This window comes from Mauremys mutica, chromosome 11 (genome assembly GCF_020497125.1).
Source record: "Mauremys mutica isolate MM-2020 ecotype Southern chromosome 11, ASM2049712v1, whole genome shotgun sequence".
Taxonomy (NCBI): Eukaryota; Metazoa; Chordata; order Testudines; family Geoemydidae; genus Mauremys; species Mauremys mutica.
The window spans coordinates 41,901,950-41,924,786 of record NC_059082.1 but is presented as its reverse complement, the minus strand read 5'-3'; the positions used below and the strand labels follow the sequence as shown (position 1 = coordinate 41,924,786).

The 22,837-nt window shown below is 44.9% G+C and overlaps 1 protein-coding gene across 2 annotated transcripts in view; it reads left to right on the top strand.

Annotated features, from left to right (window-relative positions):
• The window catches only part of MYO9A (myosin IXA), a 480,816-nt gene that overhangs the window by 395,560 nt on the left and 62,419 nt on the right, over positions 1–22,837 (top strand). For both annotated transcript variants that reach the window (XM_044979720.1, XM_044979719.1), the window contains 7 exons: positions 1,425–1,568; positions 2,562–2,601; positions 7,730–7,852; positions 12,485–12,565; positions 13,715–13,825; positions 15,515–15,637; positions 16,318–16,467. In XM_044979720.1, coding sequence (XP_044835655.1) covers positions 1,425–1,568; positions 2,562–2,601; positions 7,730–7,852; positions 12,485–12,565; positions 13,715–13,825; positions 15,515–15,637; positions 16,318–16,467 — 772 coding nt within the window. The remainder of the gene's footprint in view (positions 1–1,424; positions 1,569–2,561; positions 2,602–7,729; positions 7,853–12,484; positions 12,566–13,714; positions 13,826–15,514; positions 15,638–16,317; positions 16,468–22,837) is intronic.

Sequence of the window (22,837 nt, the reverse complement as noted above, 5' to 3'; positions counted from 1 at the left end):
ACACAGTGGCAAGAGCAGAAAGTGGGCTCTTTCAAACAATTTTGATGGGAAGAGGAGTAGGGATTACTCATAGGAGCTGGCATATCCAGCTCTATTCTTGCCCAGTCCAAGTAACTTGCCTCTGAGTGGGGGCATCACTCAGCTCAAGTTCCTGCACTTTGGATCTCTCCCAGGACCCTGCCCAGCAATTGGGAGACTTGTTAAGGCTGAGAGCCCATCTGTGAAGGCACAGAAGATGGAATTCTGGGAGCAACTGAAGGTTAAACACTCTCTGCCATAGGCTGTTTGTAAATTATACACACTGCTCAAAGAATGAGTCATGGCTCCCAGGCCAGAATTGATTCTGCTGTGATTCAGTCTTCTGAGAAGTTGTTCTTTCTTTAGAAAGTATATTTCTCAAAAATCTCTGTGACAGAAACTAGTGGCTGGCTATAAAAGGAACCATGATTTGATGACAAGGCAATTGTATTCAGTAGTTTGATGGCATATTGCTCCATGGCCCAAGCTGTGGGCCTTCAGGACTTGGGAGATGAGGCAACTGACACCACTCTACTTTCTTCTCTAATTACCCTTTTGATGTGGCACTTCATTGGTTTTCATTCCTCCTTAGCAAGAATCTGACTCTGGCAGTCAACATCCAAACATAACAGTACCTGATTGCCACTTATTTAAAGGGGAGAGACTTTAGGTCATGTTCTCCAGAACCTTAAAGGCACATATGGCTGGCAGTAGAACATTTTTCTGGAACATTTTCTGCTCTGTAACAGAGCAGAAAAAATTGGATAGGTAATTCTTTGTTTGCCAGGTTAGACCAGGTGCAGTTTGGTGATTCTCTTTGTGACAGACTGGTCATGTTGAGGTTAAGGTCTTGAGTTCATAGCACCTCTGTTCCCCAAGATGTTCTTAGGCATTTTGCTTTCTTCTCCTTTATCTTCCATGACTGAAATGACTGTGAAACATGTGACACCACACTAAACTCTGATTTTGTGGCATCACCAGAAGTCTTAAACTATATCATTCTCAGTAGCAGAGAACTGAGCTGAGTTCTAAGCTCTTAATTGTATATCCCTAGAAGCACTTTGGTTATCTACTGATCAGAAGTATCACTTTGTGAATGAAAGAACTACAGGCTATTGTGCTCCTGCTCACCCAAGTAAATATTTTATTCTAAAAATACTTTAAAATACATCTAGGTGACTAGATGATGTCTAGGTTTGTGTATGGTACTGTGAACTTGTGTGGTGAATGATTGGTGAAGGGGAAATTGGTGATTGGTGTTTTCTAATCACATGATTTTATAGTCTGTTAATTTAGAACCTTTCAGCAATTGTAATAACTATTTTCAAAGCCTTCTTTTGTTCAAGAACCAGGTATTAGATGTGTTTTTAAAATGCACATTGTGACTGACCTGTCTCTCATTACAGCGATACCTATGGAGTTGGCTGGACTGGCAGGATGGGAATCCGACAAGGCCGACTCTCTAGTCCTAGCTCCTTCCTAGACAAAGATGGGATATTTGTTAATTCGACCAACAGCAAGCTGCTGGAGAGGGCCCATGGCATTCTCATGTTAGTACAAAAGGCGTGGATTTTGGCCTCATTCCTAGAGTGTGCTATGCTGCATGGGTAATAACAATGCTAGTCCAAGAAGTCTGAGTTCCAAGTGCACTTGGATGTTCCAAGGCTTGGATATATTGTATAAATATACTGTAAACATGATTAGTTCCATCTCTTAGTATTCCGGGTTGATAGCACCTCTTCTCTCCACTGTGGTCTCTTCCCATTGGAAGAGCAGGCCTTCCTTTGTAGTGACAAGAATAGGGAAGGGGTAAGAAGTGCTAAGGTCAAGTGATATGACAGTGGCGCTATATAGTGACACTACAGGGAAGAGGCTTCCACTAAGTGGGTCACTAAAACAAGACATGGAGATGATCTACTTCAATTTGAGAGACTGGGGTGGCCCTTTCTTAACCCATGTTGTTGATTTATAGTACAACTTCATCATAGGTTTCAGAAGAGGCTGCCAGACTAGCCAGAGGTAGGGTACTTCGTGTGGTGTGTTAAAGCAGATGGGTGAATCTGTTCCCTACAGATCCCCTCTTGCTGTTCTTCACAACCAACTACCCCATTACTCACGATCTGTAACAATACAAATTTTTGAATGGATTCACCTTCCCTTTTATCCCATCCTCTCTCACAGACACACACAGGCAAAGTAATGGAGAAAAAGGGTATGTGGAATGCATACTAAACCTGGCTATTATGCAGCTTACAGGAAAATATTGCTATAGGTGGTTTGACGAGTCTTCTTCATTTACTCGTGTGTATCCATTCTACTAAATATGATTTTTCTACTCAATTTGTACTATCTCAAATAGTGTCAATTCTTTCTGACATGGGTATTTTGGCTACTGACACTGATGCCAAAGATATCAGGGCTTCCTAATGGGAAATCTCAGCTTCTGCCATGAGAGGGTTAAAATGACAACTCAGTAGTAAATACATAATCCCGTTCTGTAACCTTATGCCTGTCTTAATATGGCCCTTTTATTGTTTCCGCAGGAGAAACAAGAACTTCAAAGCCAAACCCAGTCTCCCAAAGGTGAGTGAACAAACACGTTTACCTCTCTTGTTCCTGGAGTATATAAGGCAGCACATATACTGTATGCACTGCCGTTAAATGTTAACTTGTGTATAATGTATACTTTATCAATTTGAGGGGGGCCGATTCAAAATGAATTGTTCACCTCTAAAGTGTGGTTTATCAAGTTGCTGTTGTAATATGAAAGCTGTGCAAATCAACTCCAGCCCAATCTGTTTGAAGTTATTCTTTATTTCAGTGGTCCCCAACCTTTTCGTCTGGCGGGGGTCGAGCATCCGCCGAAATGCCACTGAATTTCTGCGGCATTTCAGCGGCGACGCCTCTCAATGTCGTTTGTTGGCGGCAAGTGGCATCATCGAGAGGTGTCGCCGCCAAAATGCCACCGAATTTCAGCGACATTTCGGCGGATGCTCGACCGCCGGCCAGGACGTGGGCGCATTTAGATGCCCCCGCAGGTGCCATGGCGCCCAGGGGCACCGCGTTGGGGACCCCTGCTTTATTTTATCGCAATGAAAGTTAGCAGAGTTCTTGCGAACAGTGGTGTTGGTGTTCATTTGTCCTGGAAGAGAGCTGTGCAGACATTGGATTCCTTCCTGCTCAGATGCTGCTAGCTACTTTTTTTAACCTTCATTTTGTGAAGTTAAAAGGAAGCCAACAGAGAAAATATCGTCACAAGGGTTAAGGGAGGTCTGCATGTCCGTTTGCTCGGACCACTTCAATTTAAGTCTCTAAACTGAAAGAAGTGTCCAGGGATCACTCAAAAATTTTTGTACTTGATATATACAGATCACTTTTCAGGCCATCTTCCTTCATGGTGGAGATTTCCTTTCCTAGGAAAATGTTTACAATTAGTTAATTACAATATTAGAGTGCAGTATTATATTGGTAACTTCCATTCTATTTAAAGTGCATTTTAAACATTCCTGCTGTTTCCTTTATTTTCTGGCAGTATTTACTGTGCCTGATGGCATAAGATGAGAAGTGATCCACTGTCTATCACTGGCATAATTATAGCATTTTGTGGTCATTATTGACACTGCTTTGATTAAAGAATGTCTGGTTTGTGCTCTGTGCTTTCCAATAAGAATTACATTTAATTAAAAATGAACAACAAAATGTAAGCACGGAATACTTTTGAGGGTGCATGATTTTTAAATAGAAAAAAGACTTCTCCTTTCATTTTGTTGACTTCTCTTCTAGACAGATTGTGGAATTAAATGGTTTCACTTCATCTCAAGTGGCTAGTAGACCAAATCACAAACCCTGCAAGTATCATTCTGTATAGTGAGCAGTCTCTATTCATAAAATGCACGGTACTCGATAATAATGTGAAGAGAGAACAGACTTTTTCTGATGGCAAGGGCTGAGTTAGAATGTGGTAGGGTGGTATTCTGATGCAGAGATCTTATCAGAAGCAGCAGTGTGAATGCTGTAACTTGAGGAGGGCAATCCATATTTGTGCATTAAAAGGCAGAGAACAAATAATCAAGTGCTGCTTCTCCTAGAGCAACTAAAGGAAAAATTTGTACTGATGCTGCTCTTTTGCATCACATATTATAACTAAATAAGCATAGAAATAAGCGTAGGTGGTTAGCAAATTGAGTTAATTGAAGTATCCATTAAATTTGGGACAGCACTCAGGTGAGTGTACCTTTGTGATAGATGGTCCCTTACACCAAGAATCACAGCAATATTCAGGTTACTCCCAGTTCCAAAAGACCAGTCACTTACCCCAGGTCAATTGCATCTTACATCTCACAAAGACAATGCTTGAAGCCAATCCTATAACAAATTATATACAGATTTATTAACAAATGAAATGAGTTATTTTCACAGGGTACGTCTACACTACGGGATTATTCCGAATTTACATAAACCGGTTTAGCAAAACAGATTGTATAAAATCGAGTGCGCGCGGCCACACTAAACACATTAAAGCAGTGGTGTGCGTCCACGGTCCGAGGCTAGCATCGATTTCTGGAGCGTTGCACTGTGGGTAGCTATTCCATAGCTATCCCATAGTTCCCGCAGCCTCCCCCGCCCCTTGGAATTTCCGGGTTGAGATCCCAGTGCCTGATGGGGCAAAAATCATTGTCGCGGGTGGTTCTGGGTAAATGTCATCAGTCACTCCTTCCTCTGGGAAAGCAACGGCAGACAAGCATTTCGCGCCTTTTTTCCCTGGATTGCCCTGGCAGATGCCATAGCATGGCAATCATGGAGCTTGTTTTGCCTTTTGTGACTGTCACCGTATGTGTACTAGATGCCGCTGACAGAGGCAATTCAGCAGCGCTACACAGCAGCATGCTTTTGCTTTTGCATGACAGCAGAGATGGTTACCAGCCATACTGTACCATTTACCATACCATAAATTGGTAATAAGATGATCATGGTTACCAGTCCTTTTGCACTGCACCATTTGCTGCTGTCATAAGTGCCCCTGGCTGAGATCAGCCAGGGGCGCAAAAGCCAAAATTGGGAATGACTCCCTGAGTCAATCCCTCCTTTTTGGTATCTAAAAATAGAATCAGTCCTGCCTAGAATATGGGCAAGTGTACTAGAGAACCACTGTATCAGAGAACCAGAGAGCACAGCTGCTCTGTGTCAGATCCTGCAGAAATTATGAGCTGTATGCTATTCACAGGGGGTGCTCCTGCAACAACCCCACCTGTTGATTCCGTTCTTCCCCCAGCCTTCCTGGGCTACCGTAGCATTGTCCCCCCACTTGTGTGATGAAGTAATAAAGAATGCAGGAATAAGATACAGTGACTTGTTAGTGAGAAATGAGTGGAAGGCAGCCTCCAGCTGCTATGATAGTCCAGACAGGACATTAAGCAGTGTGGAGGAGAGGAGCCCAGCATCCCGCTGCTAGTCCAGGGGCAATTGAATCTTTTCTTTACACATGAAGGGTGGGAGCTGATGGAGCTCAGCCCCCTGTTGCTATGATGAAGACGGTTACCAGCCATACTGCACCATCTACCAGGAAAAATTAGGAGCAGGTGCCCTTGATCCACCTCACTGATGCTAGTCGGCATGGTTACCAGTCCTTTTGCACTGCCCCATGTGCCAATAGGCTGATGATGACAATGGCTATCAGCCATATTGTACCATCAGCCACCCATGGCAGCGGGGGAGCAAGGATGTTGGTGTTGAGTGCTGCAGCATCGCGTCTATCTGCAGCATTCAGTAAAGATAGGGTGACATGTAAAAGAGTCAAGAGAGGATTGTTTTCCCTTTCACTTCAGCGGGTGGGTGGGGGGGTGCGTAAATTGCCGAGCTATGCCCTGAACCACCGCGGACACTGTGTTTGACCCTAGAAGCATTTGGAGCTCAGCCAAGAATGCAAATGCTTTTCGGAGACTGCAGCCACTGTGGGATTGCTTGAGTCCTCCAGTCCCCGCTCCAGTCCCCCCTCCATGCGCGTCCATTTGATTCTTTGGCTTTCCGTTACGCTTGTCACGCAGCAGTGCGCTGAGTCCCTGCTATGGCGTCTGTCTGGAGATTTTTTAAAAATGATTTTGAATTTCGTTTTCTGTAACGGAGCGCTGATAGAACAGATTTGCCTGCCCTTACAGCAATCACATCCGCATGGTCCATGCTGGAGCTCTTTCTTTATTTTGATTTTTAACTGCATCGCCACACGTGCTGATCGGAGCTCCACGCTGGGCAAACAGGAAATATTCAAAAGTTCGCGGGGCTTTTCCTGTCTACCTGGCCACTGCATCCGAGTTCAGATTGCTGTCCAGAGCGGTCAGTGGTGCACTGTGGGATACCACCCGGAGGCCAATACCGTCAATCTGCAGCCACACTAACCCTAATCCGCTATGGTAATTCCGATACTAGCGCTACTCCTCTCGTTAGGGAGGAGTACAGAAATTGATTTAAAGAGCCCTTTATATCGATATAAAGGGCCTCTCAGTGTGGACGGGTGTGGCGTTAAATCGGTTTTACGCTCCTAAAACCGGTTTAAACGCTTAGTGTAGACCAGGCCACAGTTAAAGCAGATAAACCTACACACAAATGAGTTGCAATCTTAAGTTTCAAAAGGCAATAGAATATTCTTTAATAAGCTATAATAAGCTTTATATGTCCTTTAGGGCTAACTGGGGCTCTGTTGCTTATGCCTAGAAAACCTTGCCCCCCAAAGTCCAAACAGCATAGAGGTCCTGTTCCTCCTTGTTAGGGGGCTTTATTCCCTACTCTCATGTGCCGTGGGCTGCGAACTCAGCTGATGGAGGAACCCACTTGCATGACTCATCTTCATGGGGCGGGAAGGGAGAGCAAAGTACCAAAAGCTTTTGTCCTCTTTAATGTTCCACAATAGTCCATCTGGTGATGATGGGCCTTTCTTGTTGGCCAGGATGTAACAACTTCTGTTGGAGACTAGCATTTCACACTAGTTAATGTCTCTCTCCTGTCTGGTGATTTACAGTCACAGAGGCTCACAATACAAATGCTTATGCATAGCCTTACAATATGGGATACAGATGTTTTAAGTCAGATTAATGCATGCACAACTCACAAGCATTCAATAAGGTCTAAACACTTTCTGAGAATCCTAATACCTATTTTAATAATACTAACACAGTTGAGCCAGACTGATTCCAGCTCTGTAGTTCTCAGTGTTCAGTTGAGACCTGGGGTGCTTCACATGAAATGGCACCTGGTCTGCCAGCATCATACCGTATGTGAACACAAAGCATGCATTAAACCTAAATAGACTCTTCTAAGCTTTTGCTAACTTGGAGCATCAGAGTCCTGAAAATTATGCTCATACAGGAGCAAATCTACAAAGCCACATGCTCCTATGACTGTCACTCATCAGCCCCCTCCCACAACCCTTGTGGTCTACACAAACCTGCTGTGTTATGTGCATGTTTCAATTGTAAGCTCTTTGGAGCAGGGACTTTATATATAGTCTGTACAGTGACCAACCTAGTGGCTACCATAAAAATTCCCAGTTGTGAATTGTTCCCTTGATATTTGCAGGGAGCACTGCATAGGGTCGGTACCCTAAGGGGAGCCCTATGGAATAGCGGGAGTGGGGATACAGTGGGAGAAAGCAGACCATAGGTAGTCAAAGTTCTTTTTGTATAAAAACTCTCTTGGTTTGTTTTGGTTTTTTTGGCAGCACTTGTTGGAGGTGAAATCTCTCAAGCACCTAACTAACCTGACACTGCACGATCGCATTACAAAGTCTCTTCTCCACCTCCATAAGAAGAAGAAACCACCCAGCATCAGTGCACAATTCCAGGTAATTTACAGTGTTTACTCCAAATGTGAAGAAGCACAAGAGAAAAGAGTTGGTCGTGGGTACACTCAAAACAAATACCTGCATGGGTCCTCAAGGTGTAAAGGATGGTTCTCACAGGCACAGAACTCTCCTCTTTTACCCTATTCAGAACACAAAAACAGCTAAGTATGTGTAGCTTGGCTAAGCAATGATGTTTAGGGGACATAACAGTCTACTGATACTTAAAGGATGTAAATACTGAGAGAGAGAGAGAGAGAGAGGGATTACTTAGGGTAAGTATCCCTAAGTAATAGGATGAAAATAAGTATCCCAAAAGCAGTAGGATGAAAATAAGAAATGTAAGACTGAGGCAGCCTATCAGGAAAAACTTCCAGACGTTGGGGTTTTAGACTAGCGTAATCTTCCAAGGGAAGTGGTGGAAACCCTATTGCTCAGGGATTATAAAATAGAGTGGACAAAACAATCTGAAAAGTATTGTAGGGAACAATCTTATATTGATGTGGGATGGACTAGTCCCTGGTCTTTTCCATCTCTAACATGATTTTTGAGGAGTCTGTCCTTGCCTTTCCCAGTTCCCTAATTTTTCTTACACACATACGCAGCCTAGTTCCATCTCTGGCCCTATCACCATGCCAGTTTCATTTTGTATAGAAAATAAGGCAAATTGTGTCCCTGATTCTATTTTCAAATGCAACATGACAGTTTTGGGGAGAGGAACTGCAAACCCCCAGAATGCAACAGGAGAAAACAGTGGTAATTACATATGCACAAATGGGGCACAGGTTTTTATACCTGTCTTATTGCTTAGCAACTAATTCTGAAAACAGACCCTTTTATGGGGGTTTCTCTGGGGAATCCATCAAGAGAAGAATTCTGAAAATGGTGGTATTTAAAAGTGTAATTATTTGCATATGTGTATCTCAAGTTCAATTTGTGTTCATGCCAGTTAGAATGTAATTCCTTGGAAGAGCCCAGAAAGGAAAACACTGCTACTTTAGCTCCAGAAATGCATGTGAATTTTGAGATGGGGTTCAGGCCATCATTTTTTGTGCTGTCACTATTCTGCACCAGTTAACCTGCTATTTTGGGCAACTGAAGCTAAAAAACTTCTCCAGCCTTGTCACTGTGAATACAGTCTTGGAAACTGCAACTGTCAAGTCTTGAGACTCATGCACAAGTGTGTGGTAGTATGAGAGAGCAAAAATCAGGCATGTGGTCTAGTTTATAGAAAGCATTTTCTAGTTATCCTGGTCATTTAAAAAATGTTTCTCTGGGAATTAGTTAATTTCTGGAAACATGTTATACAAAATATGAATGCAACAAATGCCCTTGTCTCTCCCATCCCAGAGAAAGAGGGAATGCTACAAAAAGGCAAGCCTCAGCTGAAGTAATGAAGTAATGCATGCAAGAAGTAGATTTTAAGTATTTACCAGTAAAACACCATTAACAGATAATAAAAAACTATGTAAGTTGGTCCAAGTGGCTGTATACACAGAATCACAATAGTGTTCTCCCCATTCGTGCTGTCATTCCCAAACAGTGCCCCAGCCAATTTTTTGCAGTGATAGAGCAGTCATTTTCTAACTGCAGTCACATACATGGTTACCAGGAATCCTTAAAATGCTCCAATGACAACAAGTTAAATAAACTCCATATCCTGTTTCCATGTGTATTCTGCTAGAAAAGTTAACATCATAATCACTTGAGTATCTTGTAATTGTTAATTCTAAGCAAACAAAAACGCACTGCATATTTCATCTCACTGATCCAGTTTGGAATTTAATATACTCCTTGAGAGACTAAATCATGCCATATTTATACCGTGATAGAAATGACAGGCTCATTGTCATTGCAGCATGAAATCCTCTGTAAACAGAATGGAGGGAAAGAAGGAGCATAGCATCATTTTCTTTTGATTTTTTATTATGTTTACTCTTCTGCCCCACTTTGTTTTCTATACAAAGAAGTTGCTGCTCTTACAGTAGGCTGTGATAATGACAGCTGTGACTCAAAACCATTTGAGTCAGTGCAGTGCAATAGCAGTCTTTCTTTTAGCTTTTTCCTCCTGCCTCTCTTTGGATGCATCTGTGCTACTCTATCCTTGACTTTCGGAGGCATATAGCCTAAGGGATTCCAATCAGTTTTAGGTATTTGTGAAATCCATGAGTGATAGAGCAGCTGTTTGGGTAGCAGACACAAAGCAGAATCTGTCACCCAAAATGTGACACAGTAAACATTTGTGTTTCCTCTGTGTGACCCAAGCCCATGCCCTCTTGGGTTTATTGCAGTGTTCTTGATAAAAAGTTTTTTCGCAGGTTTGCACCAGACTATTTTCATGAACAAATACTTCTGTCTTGTGAAAGTTAAATGAAATTAGAGTTGTGATACCCAGCATTTTTCCAGGGTGAGAACCAGAGAGGAAGAGGGAGGCAACCAGTATATTGTGCTCATTCTGAGAAAAACAAGCTTGTTTGTTTGTTTTTAAGAGTTTCTTTACAAGCACATAATCACGTAGAGCTGCATATAGCTCCAAAGATGCAAAAGGACCGTAGGTGCATTTTAGAAATTGTGTGGAAATCTAAGGGTATGTCTACACAGCAGAGAAAAACCAGCGGCAGTCCCATGTCAGCTGACTCAGGCCCAAGCTCCGGGACCTTTCCACTTCACAGGGTCCTACGTCTAGAAACCTACATAGCAGTGAAACAGCTCCTTAGCCCCTGGTTGCTGTGTAGACATACCCTTAGTTTTTGAAATAACTGAATGGGTTGGGTCCTTCTTTATCTGGGGAAAAAAATGTTATGATGCCTAGTGGCCCTTTCAGTATATATTATGCATATAATACATACGATAAATACACAACAGAATATCTTTTAGAGCATCTGTATTATTAGAATCAAATCATCCCCATAATTAACTGATGTTGGGATGCATCATTACTTAGATCATGCCAATAGTGTGCTAGGCACTTTGCATATACATGTGAGGACAAGGCCACAGTTTCAATGAGCTTGCAATCTGAATAGCCAGTGTGCAGATGAAGGATATGAAAATAGAATTCAACAAAAAGCAAAATGAATGCGTGCCTGTCCTTAGCTTCATGTAAACTTTTTTTTTTGGGGTGGGGGGGGTGGGGGGGAGATTAACACTTCATTGCAGACAGTAGTTAGGAAATGTAGAGAGTTTAGAGGAGGGATTAGGAATGATATTTTATGAAGAGATATTCTTGTAAATAAATAATAATCCAGTTATATATTGTACATGTATTAAGTAAATTGTTCAGATAATGCAAAAATAAGAGATAATTTCAGCACAGTTAGTGCTCCATGTTTGTTACAAATTGCAACATAAAAGCGGAGCCAACGTCAATCTGTCGACATGGAATTTCCATGCAAACAGTCACTCTTCTCCACACAACATGAGGAGGTCATACGTTTTCCACGGAAAATGCTGGTCCTGTGAGTGGCGGGAGCAATGAGATGGAGTTTGTCTGGGACCCTTCCAAATGGCCTGCCAGAGCATTAGTGTGACCAGGCGGTACCTCTAGGAGAATGAATCTAGAGGGCTCTCTAGATGGAATCTGTGTCACTCAACCCAAGCCCAGAGTAGATCTGAAAGCCTCTGCATGATGGGTTAATGCTGGTCTTCCATTGGGTAGTTATTTAGAACAATGTTTTTAAAGTCTAAAGAAAGTACAAGATGAAATGGGCATCCAGGAAATCCTAACCACCCAGTATATCCACAGCTTTTTGCATCTCAGTTGAGAAAAGAATATGGTAGAAAATCTATTAGGTTCAAAACAGTTCTGACCAGGAGCATTCTATGAAAAGGTCAATGCTTGTAGTCTAAGGAATTCACTATAAATGGAGCTATATGAAAGAATGGGAGGCTAGTCTGGATAAAGGGATATCAGACAAACTACGAGAATTGATTTGAAAGAAAGCAGCCAACTCTATTTTAAGACCATGCACCAATGATAACTTAACTCTGATTCCAGTACAAGAAAAACCTGTGGGGCAGAGTCAGATGTTTATGGAGATTTTGGAGGAAAGGGGTTGTTCATTTTCACTGTTAAGTCCTCCAAATAATGGATTTCTGAAAACGAGCAAAGCAGATCAGTGGTTATGTTGTCCCCCACGGCCCTCTGATAATTCTCTTGGGCCTCCCAGTAAAATATATATAATTGCAAAGTGAAATTCAAAGCTCATTTCCCTTTCGTACTGAAAACCTGATGTCTAATTGTATGAGGTGAGACTGGAAACTATCCTATCTCAGAATGCAGTATGTACAGTACAGGTCACATGAGTTGCCATTGCTATTCCTGAAGGTAACTATTCATGTAAAAAAAAAAAAAGAGAGAGAGAGAAAATTCGTGTCTTTATAACTGTATGTTGGATACAAAGTTTAACATGTTTAGCATATCTAGAGATGTATATGGAGCTGGTGCTGAATTGAATTGAATGACTCTTGAACAAAATGTACTTCCCTTTGGTGTTTAGTTGACTTCTTTTCTGTCAGAAACAGTTCTTAAGTTGGTAATTTCCTCAATTTCTTCTCATGGGTGAAATGTTTGAAACTTCAGTGTATGTCACATCTAGCTCTTTTCCAGCTTTTAAGTTTTATTTTCTGCTGCAGGCATCCCTCAACAAGTTGATGGAGACTCTTGGTCAAGCAGAGCCTTATTTTGTCAAGTGCATTCGATCTAATGCTGAAAAGGTAAACATCTATCATTGCCAAATGCTTGGTAACAAAAACACTATTCTCAGCATGTGCTTTAACCACCCACCCCACCCTCACTGAAGAGAATAAAATTGGAGGTAAAGGTCAAACTCTGACTTGCTCTCACTATGTTGTTTCCAGATACCGTGGTATATGATTTCATTGTTTTGACGGTTCATTAACATGAACCCTGGCAGTTGTGGTGCTTAGGTACACCATAGATAATCATTGCTGCTTCAGATACCACAAACAACAAACACGCTGCCCCCTTCCAATATACAGATGTGTCACAATGTCCCATTGGGGTTTCATTGGAATCCCAAAACTTGATAAGAAAGGTGCTCTCATAGAACAGCTGCTGGACCGCAGCATGAGCGATTTATTAGGATGCAGTTTCACCCTTAGTTCTTAAGGGTCTGGGTAAAATCCACAATAACTTGTAAATTGTGGTGTAAATTTGATATGCTTGTCTGAAAAGAAGAAAAAGGACCTCCTGGATGAGTCTGAGTGTGGAGGCCATTGTTAAACATATATGGTGGTATTGTTTGTGTGTAATTTTATTCCTAGTTGATAAACCACAATGATCCTTCTGGTCATCATATAAATAATAATCTGAGCTGTCTCCTCTGAAGTTCTTACAAGCTCTGGAATTCATGTCTGCCATGAATGAGCACTAAGGCTTCCAGCTTAAATTTTAAAAAAATCTATATGAAATTTTAATTGAAAAAAGGAAGACACTTTCATAATAAACCTCATTATTCAAATTAACTTAGTTGTACATAACATTTTTCCTTTACATTTTGTAGAAGATGAACTGGTATCATGGACTGTAAATGTATAAACAAAGATGGAATGAAGCTGGCTAGCTTGTGGGATAACGGAGTCTATCTCCACTAGATCACCATTTTAAATCCAGACAGATCAGTAATGCTTGAAAGCCAATTTCTTCCAATGGGTGTTCAGTAATAAAAAAGTTGGTGGTCTTGGACCAGTTGCTAGGAGTCCATATCGTACTATTGGCAACATGTGTGTCATACAAAAACATGTCATGTCATCAATCAACTTCCATGTCTAGGTACTCATGAGTTTCATGAAGTGTTTGTGGTTGGGTGAAGTAACATTGTCTGTCCGTTTTTCCTCTTTCAGCTCCCTCTGAGGTTCAGTGACAGCCTGGTGCTTAGGCAGCTGCGATATACAGGAATGCTGGAGACAGTTCGAATTCGGCAGTCTGGGTACAGCTGCAAATATTCCTTCCAGGTTAGACAAAGTGCTTTTACCTTTTATTCATTTCTGTTAAAACATCATATCCTGGTAGATTGAGGTGGCCCATTTTTTGCACACACACTTATTTCTAAATGTGGGTGAATTTAGAGTTCATAAAAGTGAGTGAATAATATCACTAGCTGGAGCCAGGCATGGAGTGTGGTCATATGGTAGGCCAGCTTTGCCAGTGCACCTAAGTTCTAACTTGCAAAGCCTCAGCTATTCTAGTTCTGAACCAAAACTGCCAGTTGTGCATTTGTTTGCACAGAAATGTGTACCTAATTTTCATGTGCAATTGCACACACATATTTAAAATCAAGGCCATAATGTCCATTAGAAGCTAGAATGAATTCACACAACCACTTTGTGACCTAAGAGGAGTCGAATCCATGTTTCCAGAAATTAAATTCTAGTGCGCTAGGCCCACTGAACCTCCTAAAGGTAAATATCTGTATCTGAGGTTACAGCCACCTGTAGAACTGAGCCTATTCCTAAACCAAGCAGAATTCTGCCTAAACTATAGTTGGGCCATATCAACAAAGGGGAATAGTTATGGGTACGATTTTATGTTAAGTGAATCTTTTTTCAATCATATTTTCTTAATTTAATATTTTATTATTGAGATTTCTATAAGGAGGATTTTTCTCGTAATAAATGTGAGCCAGATAATCTCTTCAGTTTAGGAATGAGCTCATATGGGAAGCCTCCTGTTACTTGTTTCTGTTTTTGTTTCCTTTCAGTGAAGATAATTTGTTCAGGCCCGTCAGCCCTAACTCAGGGAGCTGGCATTTCCTGTCAGAATCTGCTAGTGCTAAATGCATTTAGCCATCATGCAGAAGTTCCCAAACCTCACAGCACTGGGGGGGTGGGGGCTGCCTTGGTTCACACAGATTTGCTTATTCAAGGGAAATATTTCTTTTTACATGATGGTTTTATCAAAAAATTTTCTTTATGTGTGTGGTTCTTTCATGAGCGGCTACCACCCATTTTGTTTCCTGTAGCAAGACAAATGGATGGCAGCTATATTTGGCATTGAGAATACTGTCATGTCTGTTACAAAAGCTGTTAGAAGGAAGGACTATCGGTTCCTTTGTAGGGAACCTGAGCCCCTTTTTACTTTGGGGGTATTTATCTTCAAGGACTCTAGCAAGTCTGATGTTTGAACCATCAAAATGGTAACTGTTGTGAAGCTCTGTTTTCTGAGATACTCTGCAGGTTCTGGTAAATCCCTCCTGTAATGATCATTTCTCAGGATTCACTGCACATTTTCACAGAATCTCTGAGTGTTCCTCTGCAGGCAGACACTGCAGTATCTCCTATTTGCCTTTCATACAACCCTGAAAGCCACCAAAACTATAATTTACCCATGGTCATGGTAGAATCTCCAGCGCTGGCCATTTTAAATCAAGAATGGATGTTTTTCTAAAAAATCTGCTCTAGGAATTATTGTGGAGAATTTCCATGGCCTGTATTATACAGGACATCAAACTAGATGATCACAATGGTTTCTTCTGGCTTCGGAATCTATAACGATGAAGGAATCTTTGAATTCTGCAGTTCTTGAATGTCAGTTACGTTTCTGCTAATTTACTAAAACATACCTCATTTGGCCAGCAAATAGTTATGTAACAGTGACATAACATTGCCCTTAGAATTTAACTCTTGTGGCTTCTAATTTTACAGGACTTTGTGGACCATTTCCATGTTCTGCTGTCACGAGGAATCAGCCCATCTAAGCACAACATCCATGATTTCTTCAGGAAAATAAAGCTCAGTCCAGACAATTATCAAGTTGGGAGAACAATGGTAAATGCTTACACACAGCTCAGACTCTGCACTGACAAAGTCTGCCTGTATGTGGTAATTTGGTTTTCATACATGTTTGCATTGACATGATTGTTGTCCCACTTTACCAAAAGGAAATGGATTAAGTGAGAAGCGTTTTAAATCATGTCATACACAATACAAACTACTAGAGATTGTTGCTTTCTGTGAAGCCAGGATGGTCTGATCATGCTATTTAAAACAAGTTAGCCTCCAATAATCACTCCACGCATTGTCACATAACTTACTATTCTATACAGTGCTTTTATAGCTGTGACGGTCCCAGAATATTAGAGAGACAAGGTGGGTGGGGTAATATCTTTTATTGGACCAACTTCTGCTGGGGAGAGAGACAAGCTTTTGATCTTACACAGAGCTCTTCTTGTCTCTCTACCTTACTGTTATGATAGTTATCTCCTCACTCTAGAAAGAGAATTTACTTATCGGCTGCTATATATTGTGATACACATCCAACATTTCACAGCCCCATACTGTAGGTAACTGTCCAGAAAACTTTCATAAGTATCCCAAAGTAAAGTCAAATGCTAAGCTCTTTACTTGAGAGCATTCCAGATACAGATGTCTGTGGCATTAACTCGTGTCTCTTGTGGCTGGGGAAGCATGACACACATTATCCTCATTCCTCATGTGCTGCCTGTTAGGTTTTCATGAAGGAGCGGGAGCGCCAGCTTTTGCAGGATTTGCTGCACCAGGAGGTGCTCCGGAGGATTACTCTGCTGCAGCGTTGGTTCCGCGCTATACTGGAGAGAAGGCACTTCTTGAACTTGAGGCAGGCAGCAGTGATCATACAGGTAGGCGAAAATAATGTTATTTACTATGTATAGCATCATTAGTGTGCCTGGCACTTTGCAGACACAAAAGACCACGTTCCCGCGCTGAGGAGCTTACAATCCTATTATAATGAATAATGACAATGTACCTCTATGGCAGGGAAAGGCAGATTATAAAAGGAAAGCTTGTGACACTGGAATCCTTAAATCCATTTAAAGCAATGCTGCAAAAATCATCTTCCTGGCTCCTCACTTTGACAACATCACCCCATCTTTATATGCTTCCTCTGGCTCCACCTTAGAATCATAGGGTTGGAAGGGACCTCAGGAGGTCATCTAGTCTAACCCCCTGCTCAAAGCAGGACCAATCCCCAACTAAATCATCCAAGACAGGGCTTTGGCAAGCCTTAACCTAAAAACCTCTAAGGAAGGAGACTCCACCACCTCCCTAGGTAACCCATTCCAGTGCATCACCATCCTCCTAGTGAAACAGTTTTTCCTAATATCCAACCTAAACCTCCCCCGCTGCAACTTGAGACCATTACTCCGTGTTCTGTCATCTGCTACCACTGAACAGTCTAGATCCATCCTCTTTGGAACCCCCTTTCAGGTAGTTGAAAGCAGCTATCAATTCCCCCCTCATTCTTCTCTTCTGCAGACTAAATAATCCCAGTTCCCTCAGCCTCTCCTCATAAATCATGTGCGCCAGCCCCCTAATCATTTTTGTTGCCCTCCACTGGACTCTTTCCAATTTTTCCACCTTAGTCCAGCACAACCTATTTGTCATCACTTTTAAGGCCCTTTAAGGCCTATCCCTGCCTTATCTATCATCTCTTACATGCTATGGACATAGACTCCACCAGTGACACCACTCTTGATTGCCCATTTGTGAAACTTTCCAGCATGCACCATCGTGCTTTCTCCCATGCTGCCCCACATGTGTGGAAGTTGCTCCCTGTAAAAACTCTCAAAGCCGAAACATTATCCTCCTTTAAACTTCTTTGTAAAATCCATCTATGCTGTGATGTCTGCAAAACTGAGTGGTGGGTAGACAGCTGGTGCATTGTGACCACGGCTTATGACACTGATTATAATTAAGGCTAAGATTTTATCACGGTTATTTTAGTAAAAGTCACGGACGGGTCACGGGCAATAAACAAAAATTCACGGAGCCTGTGACCTGTCCGTGACTTTACTAAAAATAACTGGGGTGTGGGGGAGGGGGGGTAAGGTTAGGTATGGGAGAGAACTGACAGGCCGACCCCCCCCGGCTCCAGCAGCCGCAGCAGGGGATGCAGCTCTGGGATGCCACAAGGGGGCGCACAGCCCCAACTGCAGCCCCCTTCGAAAGCCGCCGGGCTGGGGCGCACGGCCCCGGCTGCAACTCCCTGCGAAAGCCACCGGGCTGGGGCGCACGGCCCCGGCTGTAGTCCCCTGGGGAAGCCGCCGGGCTGGGGCGCACGGCCCCAGCTGCAATCCCCATCAAGCCCAGGACGCCACGGGGCTGGAGCGCACAGCCCTGGCTGCAGCCCCCTGCAGAAGCGCCGGATTGGGGCACATGGCCCCAGCTGCAGCCCCAGGTGGAAGCTGCGGGGCTGGGGCGCACGGCCACTGCCAAGCCCAGGATGCTGCAAGGCTGGTGCGCACGGCCCCAGCTGCAGCCCCTGGTGGAAACCGCAGGGCTGGGACTGCAGGGTACTGGTTCCAGCCAGCCCCAGTTGCAGGGCAGGGGTGCACAGTCCCACCTTAGCCTCCTGAAGCCATAGAAGTCACAGAGGTCCAGTAAAGTCATGGAATCCGTGACTGCCGTGACCAAATCGTAGCCTTAATTATTATTCTCTCACTGTGAGCCTGTGCTTCTCTCATTTGTTTGTTGTATTTACTGGGTGACTCTCATTTTAAATTTTGTAAGCTCTTTTGGGCAGTGTCATAGGTTTATTCCCCACTTTGAACTTTAGCGTTCACAAGATGGGGACTGCATGGACTCCTCTAAACTAAAATCCTAGTTTAGATCTGGTTCTTGCTGCCACCAGTCAAGTTTTAAGTGTCTGACACACTCCCTGTTCCCCCAAAACTCTCCCTGGGGAACACAGATTCAAACTTGAATCTCAACACAAAGGGAAACAACCATTTCCCCCCTCCCCTCTCCTAGTGCTTAGGAGAGATACCTGGATTCAAATTCCTCGAATCAAAACAAGGAGGGATTCACTTTTCCCCCCTCCCCTTCCCCTGAAAATCCAAACAAGGGAAGAAATCAATCAAGTTCTAAAAAGAAAAGATTTTATTAAAAAGAAAGAAAGAAAGTACACTATCTCTGTAATACCAGGATGGAAAAATATCACAGGGTCTGACTTATAAACCTGGAGAGACTTCCCCCTCCCTCCTCCTCAGAATAATCAGTAACAGCAAACAGAAATAAAGAATTTTTCCAGCAAACACACAATTGCAAATACAGAAAGCAACTCAAAAGACTAATCCACCTTTTTAACTAATACTCACTATATTGAATAGAAGAGGCTATTTCAGGAAACTTGGAGAACTTGAAGGATATGACTGGCCTCTCTTAAATCCAAAAAGAGACTAACTCCAAACAAAGAAACACAGACAAAGACTTCCCTCCACAGAGATTTGAAATTATCTTGTCCCTTGATTGGTCCTCTGGTCAGGTGTTCATCAGGTTACTGAGCTTGTTAACCCTTTACAGGTAAAAGAGACCTTAACCCTGATCTGTTTATTTATGACAGGCAGAGACCGTCTTTGTTATATTTTTGTACAGAGCCCACCACAATGGAGTCCATTTCCTAGGTGCTATTGCAATATAAGTTATATGAATCCGTTTGTTCTTCTTTGAGTGATTGCTCATATGCATTCCAGTTAGGTGTGTGCGCGCCGCGTACACGTTCGTCGGAAGATTTTTACCCTAGCAACACTCGGTGGGTCGGCTGGGCGCCCCCTGGAATGGCGCCGCTATAGCGCCAGATATATACCCCTGCCCACCCATCCGCCCCTCAGTTCCTCCTTACCGCCCATGTCGGTCATTGGAACAGTGGAGCGCAGCTTAGCTGACCTCCACTTCCCTAGCTACTCGTAGTTTCTCTCGTTAATTCTTGTATATAGTTCAGATTTATATAGTTGTAGTTAACTTTATTCGTTTGTAGTATAGTTAGTGTATTTAGTTCACAGGGGTTCGGGGATTATCCCCTTCCCCGCACCCGGTGCCGGGTACGATGCCCGGTTCACAGGGTTTCACAATGCTCGGCCGGCCACAAGCCGATGCTGACAAGAGATCCTCTCCTAAGTGCCTCGAGGAATCTCACCTAACAGATAAGTGCCGCATTTGTAAGGCCTTTAAGCCGAGAACAAAAGGGGAGCGGGACTTTCGTCTCAAGCAGCTCCTGAGGGAGGCAGCTCTTGCTCCTCCGCTCTCGGCACCAAGCGCTGGTCAGTCTTAAAGAAGCGCTCCCTCGGCACCGGATCGCCGGTACCGCCAAGGCCTCTCGGCACCGGCCGTCACTGGCTCCGACGTCCGCTCGGCATGGATCCCTCTTCTGGAGGATGAAGAGGCACAAGATTCTTGCTGCGTCCGAGCCGCCTGCTCTGCAGCCCGAGCGCTATACTAAGTCGGACCGCCCGGCACCGATGTCTGCCACGGCACCGACAATATCGGCACCGTTAACTCCAGCCATGCAAGAGCCATCGAGTCCGGTGCTGGGAAGCTCCTTGGTACGAGCCGTGGTCGAGCTCACTATTAAGCTGCGTCAGAGCCACTTGCTCCGCAGTCCGAGCGCTATGCTAAGTCGGACCGCCCGACACCAGTATCTGCTGCGGCACCAACAGTCTCGGCACCGTCGATTCCGGCCATGCAAGAGCCGTCGAGTCCGGTACCGGAAAGCTCCCCGGTACGAGCCGTGGTTGGGCTCACTATTAAGCTGCGTCAGAGCCGCCTGCTCCGCAGCCTGAGCACTATAATAAGTCGGTCTGCCCGGTTCTGATACCTGCCGCGGCACCGACAATATCGGCACCGTCGACTCCGGCCATGCAAGAGCCGTCGAGTCCAGTGTCTGAACGCTCCCCGGTGTGAGCCGTGGTTGAGCTCACTATTCCCTCCACGCCAGAGAAATTTCCACGGCGAGGGAGTTGATGGCAATGACAGCGCCTGCACTGCCTCAACCCCCGGCACCGCCTGTGCGGGTTATATTGTTGATCGGCAAGCCTGCCTTGCTCAGACCATCCTGCGTCGGCACCGCAGTGCGGCAACGTTCACGATCGCGGTCCCGCAGATGTTCTCGGTCCCGTCGCCAAGCCAGGTGCCGACACCGCTCACGGTCCTGGCACCGTTCTCCATTTCGGTACCGGTCGTACTCGCAGCACCGATCAGCGTCCCGTTCGCCGACTTGGTACACTCGGCGCCGATCCAGCTCTCGGCACCGCTCCAGGCACTGGATCTCGGTCGACCTCCCGGCACCGCTCCGGTCACAGGTCCCATTCTCGCTCCCGGTACCGGTATGCCTCCCGGTACCGATCCCCGGTGCCGCATCGAGCGACATCAGCTAAAGAGGGAGACTCTGCCCAGGGCTTTTAGCTCCTCCATGGCCATCCATTCGGATGTGCACACCAGAGTCTTCCAGGTGCCCAGGCACAGGGCCCTGACCCCCATCAGTGGCCACCCTGTACATCTTGGGCGTGCCATCAGGCCAAAGGCCTACCTGTGATCCCATCTCGCTCTGTTCCGTCAGAGCACTGGGTGTCAGAGGCGACAGTTAGCCGTCCCCCTCCGACCAGTACGGAGGAAACCCCGGTTCAGCCACCGGTTTCCCACATCCCACCGGATCAGGAGGTCGCCCAGGAGCGTGCGCCCACACAGGACCCACTTGTCCTCGGCCTTTCTTCTCCCTCCTCCCCAGATGAGGCGGTGGCAGGAGCGTACTCCCCTAATTGACTTGGGGGCCCATCAGGACCTCCCGAGACAGGTGGCATTCAATATGAATCTCCAAGTGGCCACTATCCCGCCCGTGGGCACGGGAGTCAAATGCATGTGCATGGTATCCTCCAGGGGCGACAGGCACCTATATGTACGTCTTTCCCTCTGCTCCCTTGTCATCTAGTCCGTCAATGAGACACAACGCCATGGCCAACAGGTACCAGCCCCTAAATCCAAGGAGGCTAGGCGAATGGACTTCCTGGGCCATAAGATGTACTTGGCAGGCGCCCTGCAACTTCGCGTAGCAAACCAGCAAGCCCCGCTTAGCCGTTACTATGGGCGGCGGTGGGAGAATTTACGGAGTCGGTTTCTCAGAACTCCCGTCAAGAGTTTGATGTCCTCCTGGAAAAAGGGACGAAAGTGGCGAGAGCTTCCCTCCAGGTCTTGTTGGATGTAGCTGACTCTGCAGCCACGACTCTGGCCTCGGGTGTTGCCACGAGGCGCATTTCATGGCTCCAGTTATCGAGCCTTCCCTCACAGCTGCTGCACACTATACAGGACTTGTCCTTCAATGACAAAGGCCTGTTCTTAAAAAAAAAAAAAACAAAAAAAAAAAACTGACCCTAGGCTGCAAGGCCCAAAGGACGGCAAGGTCACTATGCACTCCCTCTCGGCATGTACATGCTGATGTCTCACCGCCGACCTTTCCGCCCAGCCTCGCCGCCCTTACCCTGCGCCTAGACAAAGACAGGGCTTTTCCAGCAGGCGTCGCTGAGGCAGTCGTAGGCGTTGGTCAGGACCCCAAAGGGGCCAAAATCAGGGTCCTCCTAACCACCAATCGGGCAAAAGCCTATCCCTCCTCGTTCCTCTTAGGCACCCCTCTCACAAGCAATTCCTCTTGCAAGACGTGCGTGCGCTCCTCCCCATCGGAGCTATAGAGGAGGTTCCAAGGACGAAAGGGGCAAAGGGTTCTAGTCCCACTAATTCCTTGTCCCCAAGGTGAAGGGAGGTCTCAGACCTATCCTAGACCTGCGGGAGCTCAACAAGTTTATGATATATCTGGAGTTCCGCATGGTATCCATGGGGACCGTCATCCTATCCTTGGATCCCGGAGACTGGTATGCTGCCCTTGATATGAAGGGCGCGTATTTTCACGTCGCCGTTTATCCTCCACACAGAAGGTACCTCCAGTTTGTGGCCAACCGTCATTTCCAGTTCACGGTCCTCCCAGTTGGCCTCTATACAGGCCCATGTGTATTCACAGTGTCTGGCGGTAGTCGCCGCCCTCTCCGCCACCGTCGGATACACGTTCTCCGTATCTAGACGATGGGCTCATTCGAGGGACCACCGGGGCCCAAGTTACCACTCATGTGGGGGTCGACAAGGTCCTATTCCTGCATTTAGGCCTGATGATCCATATAGAGGAATCCACCCTGATTCCCACACAGGGAATAGACTTAACTGGGGGCC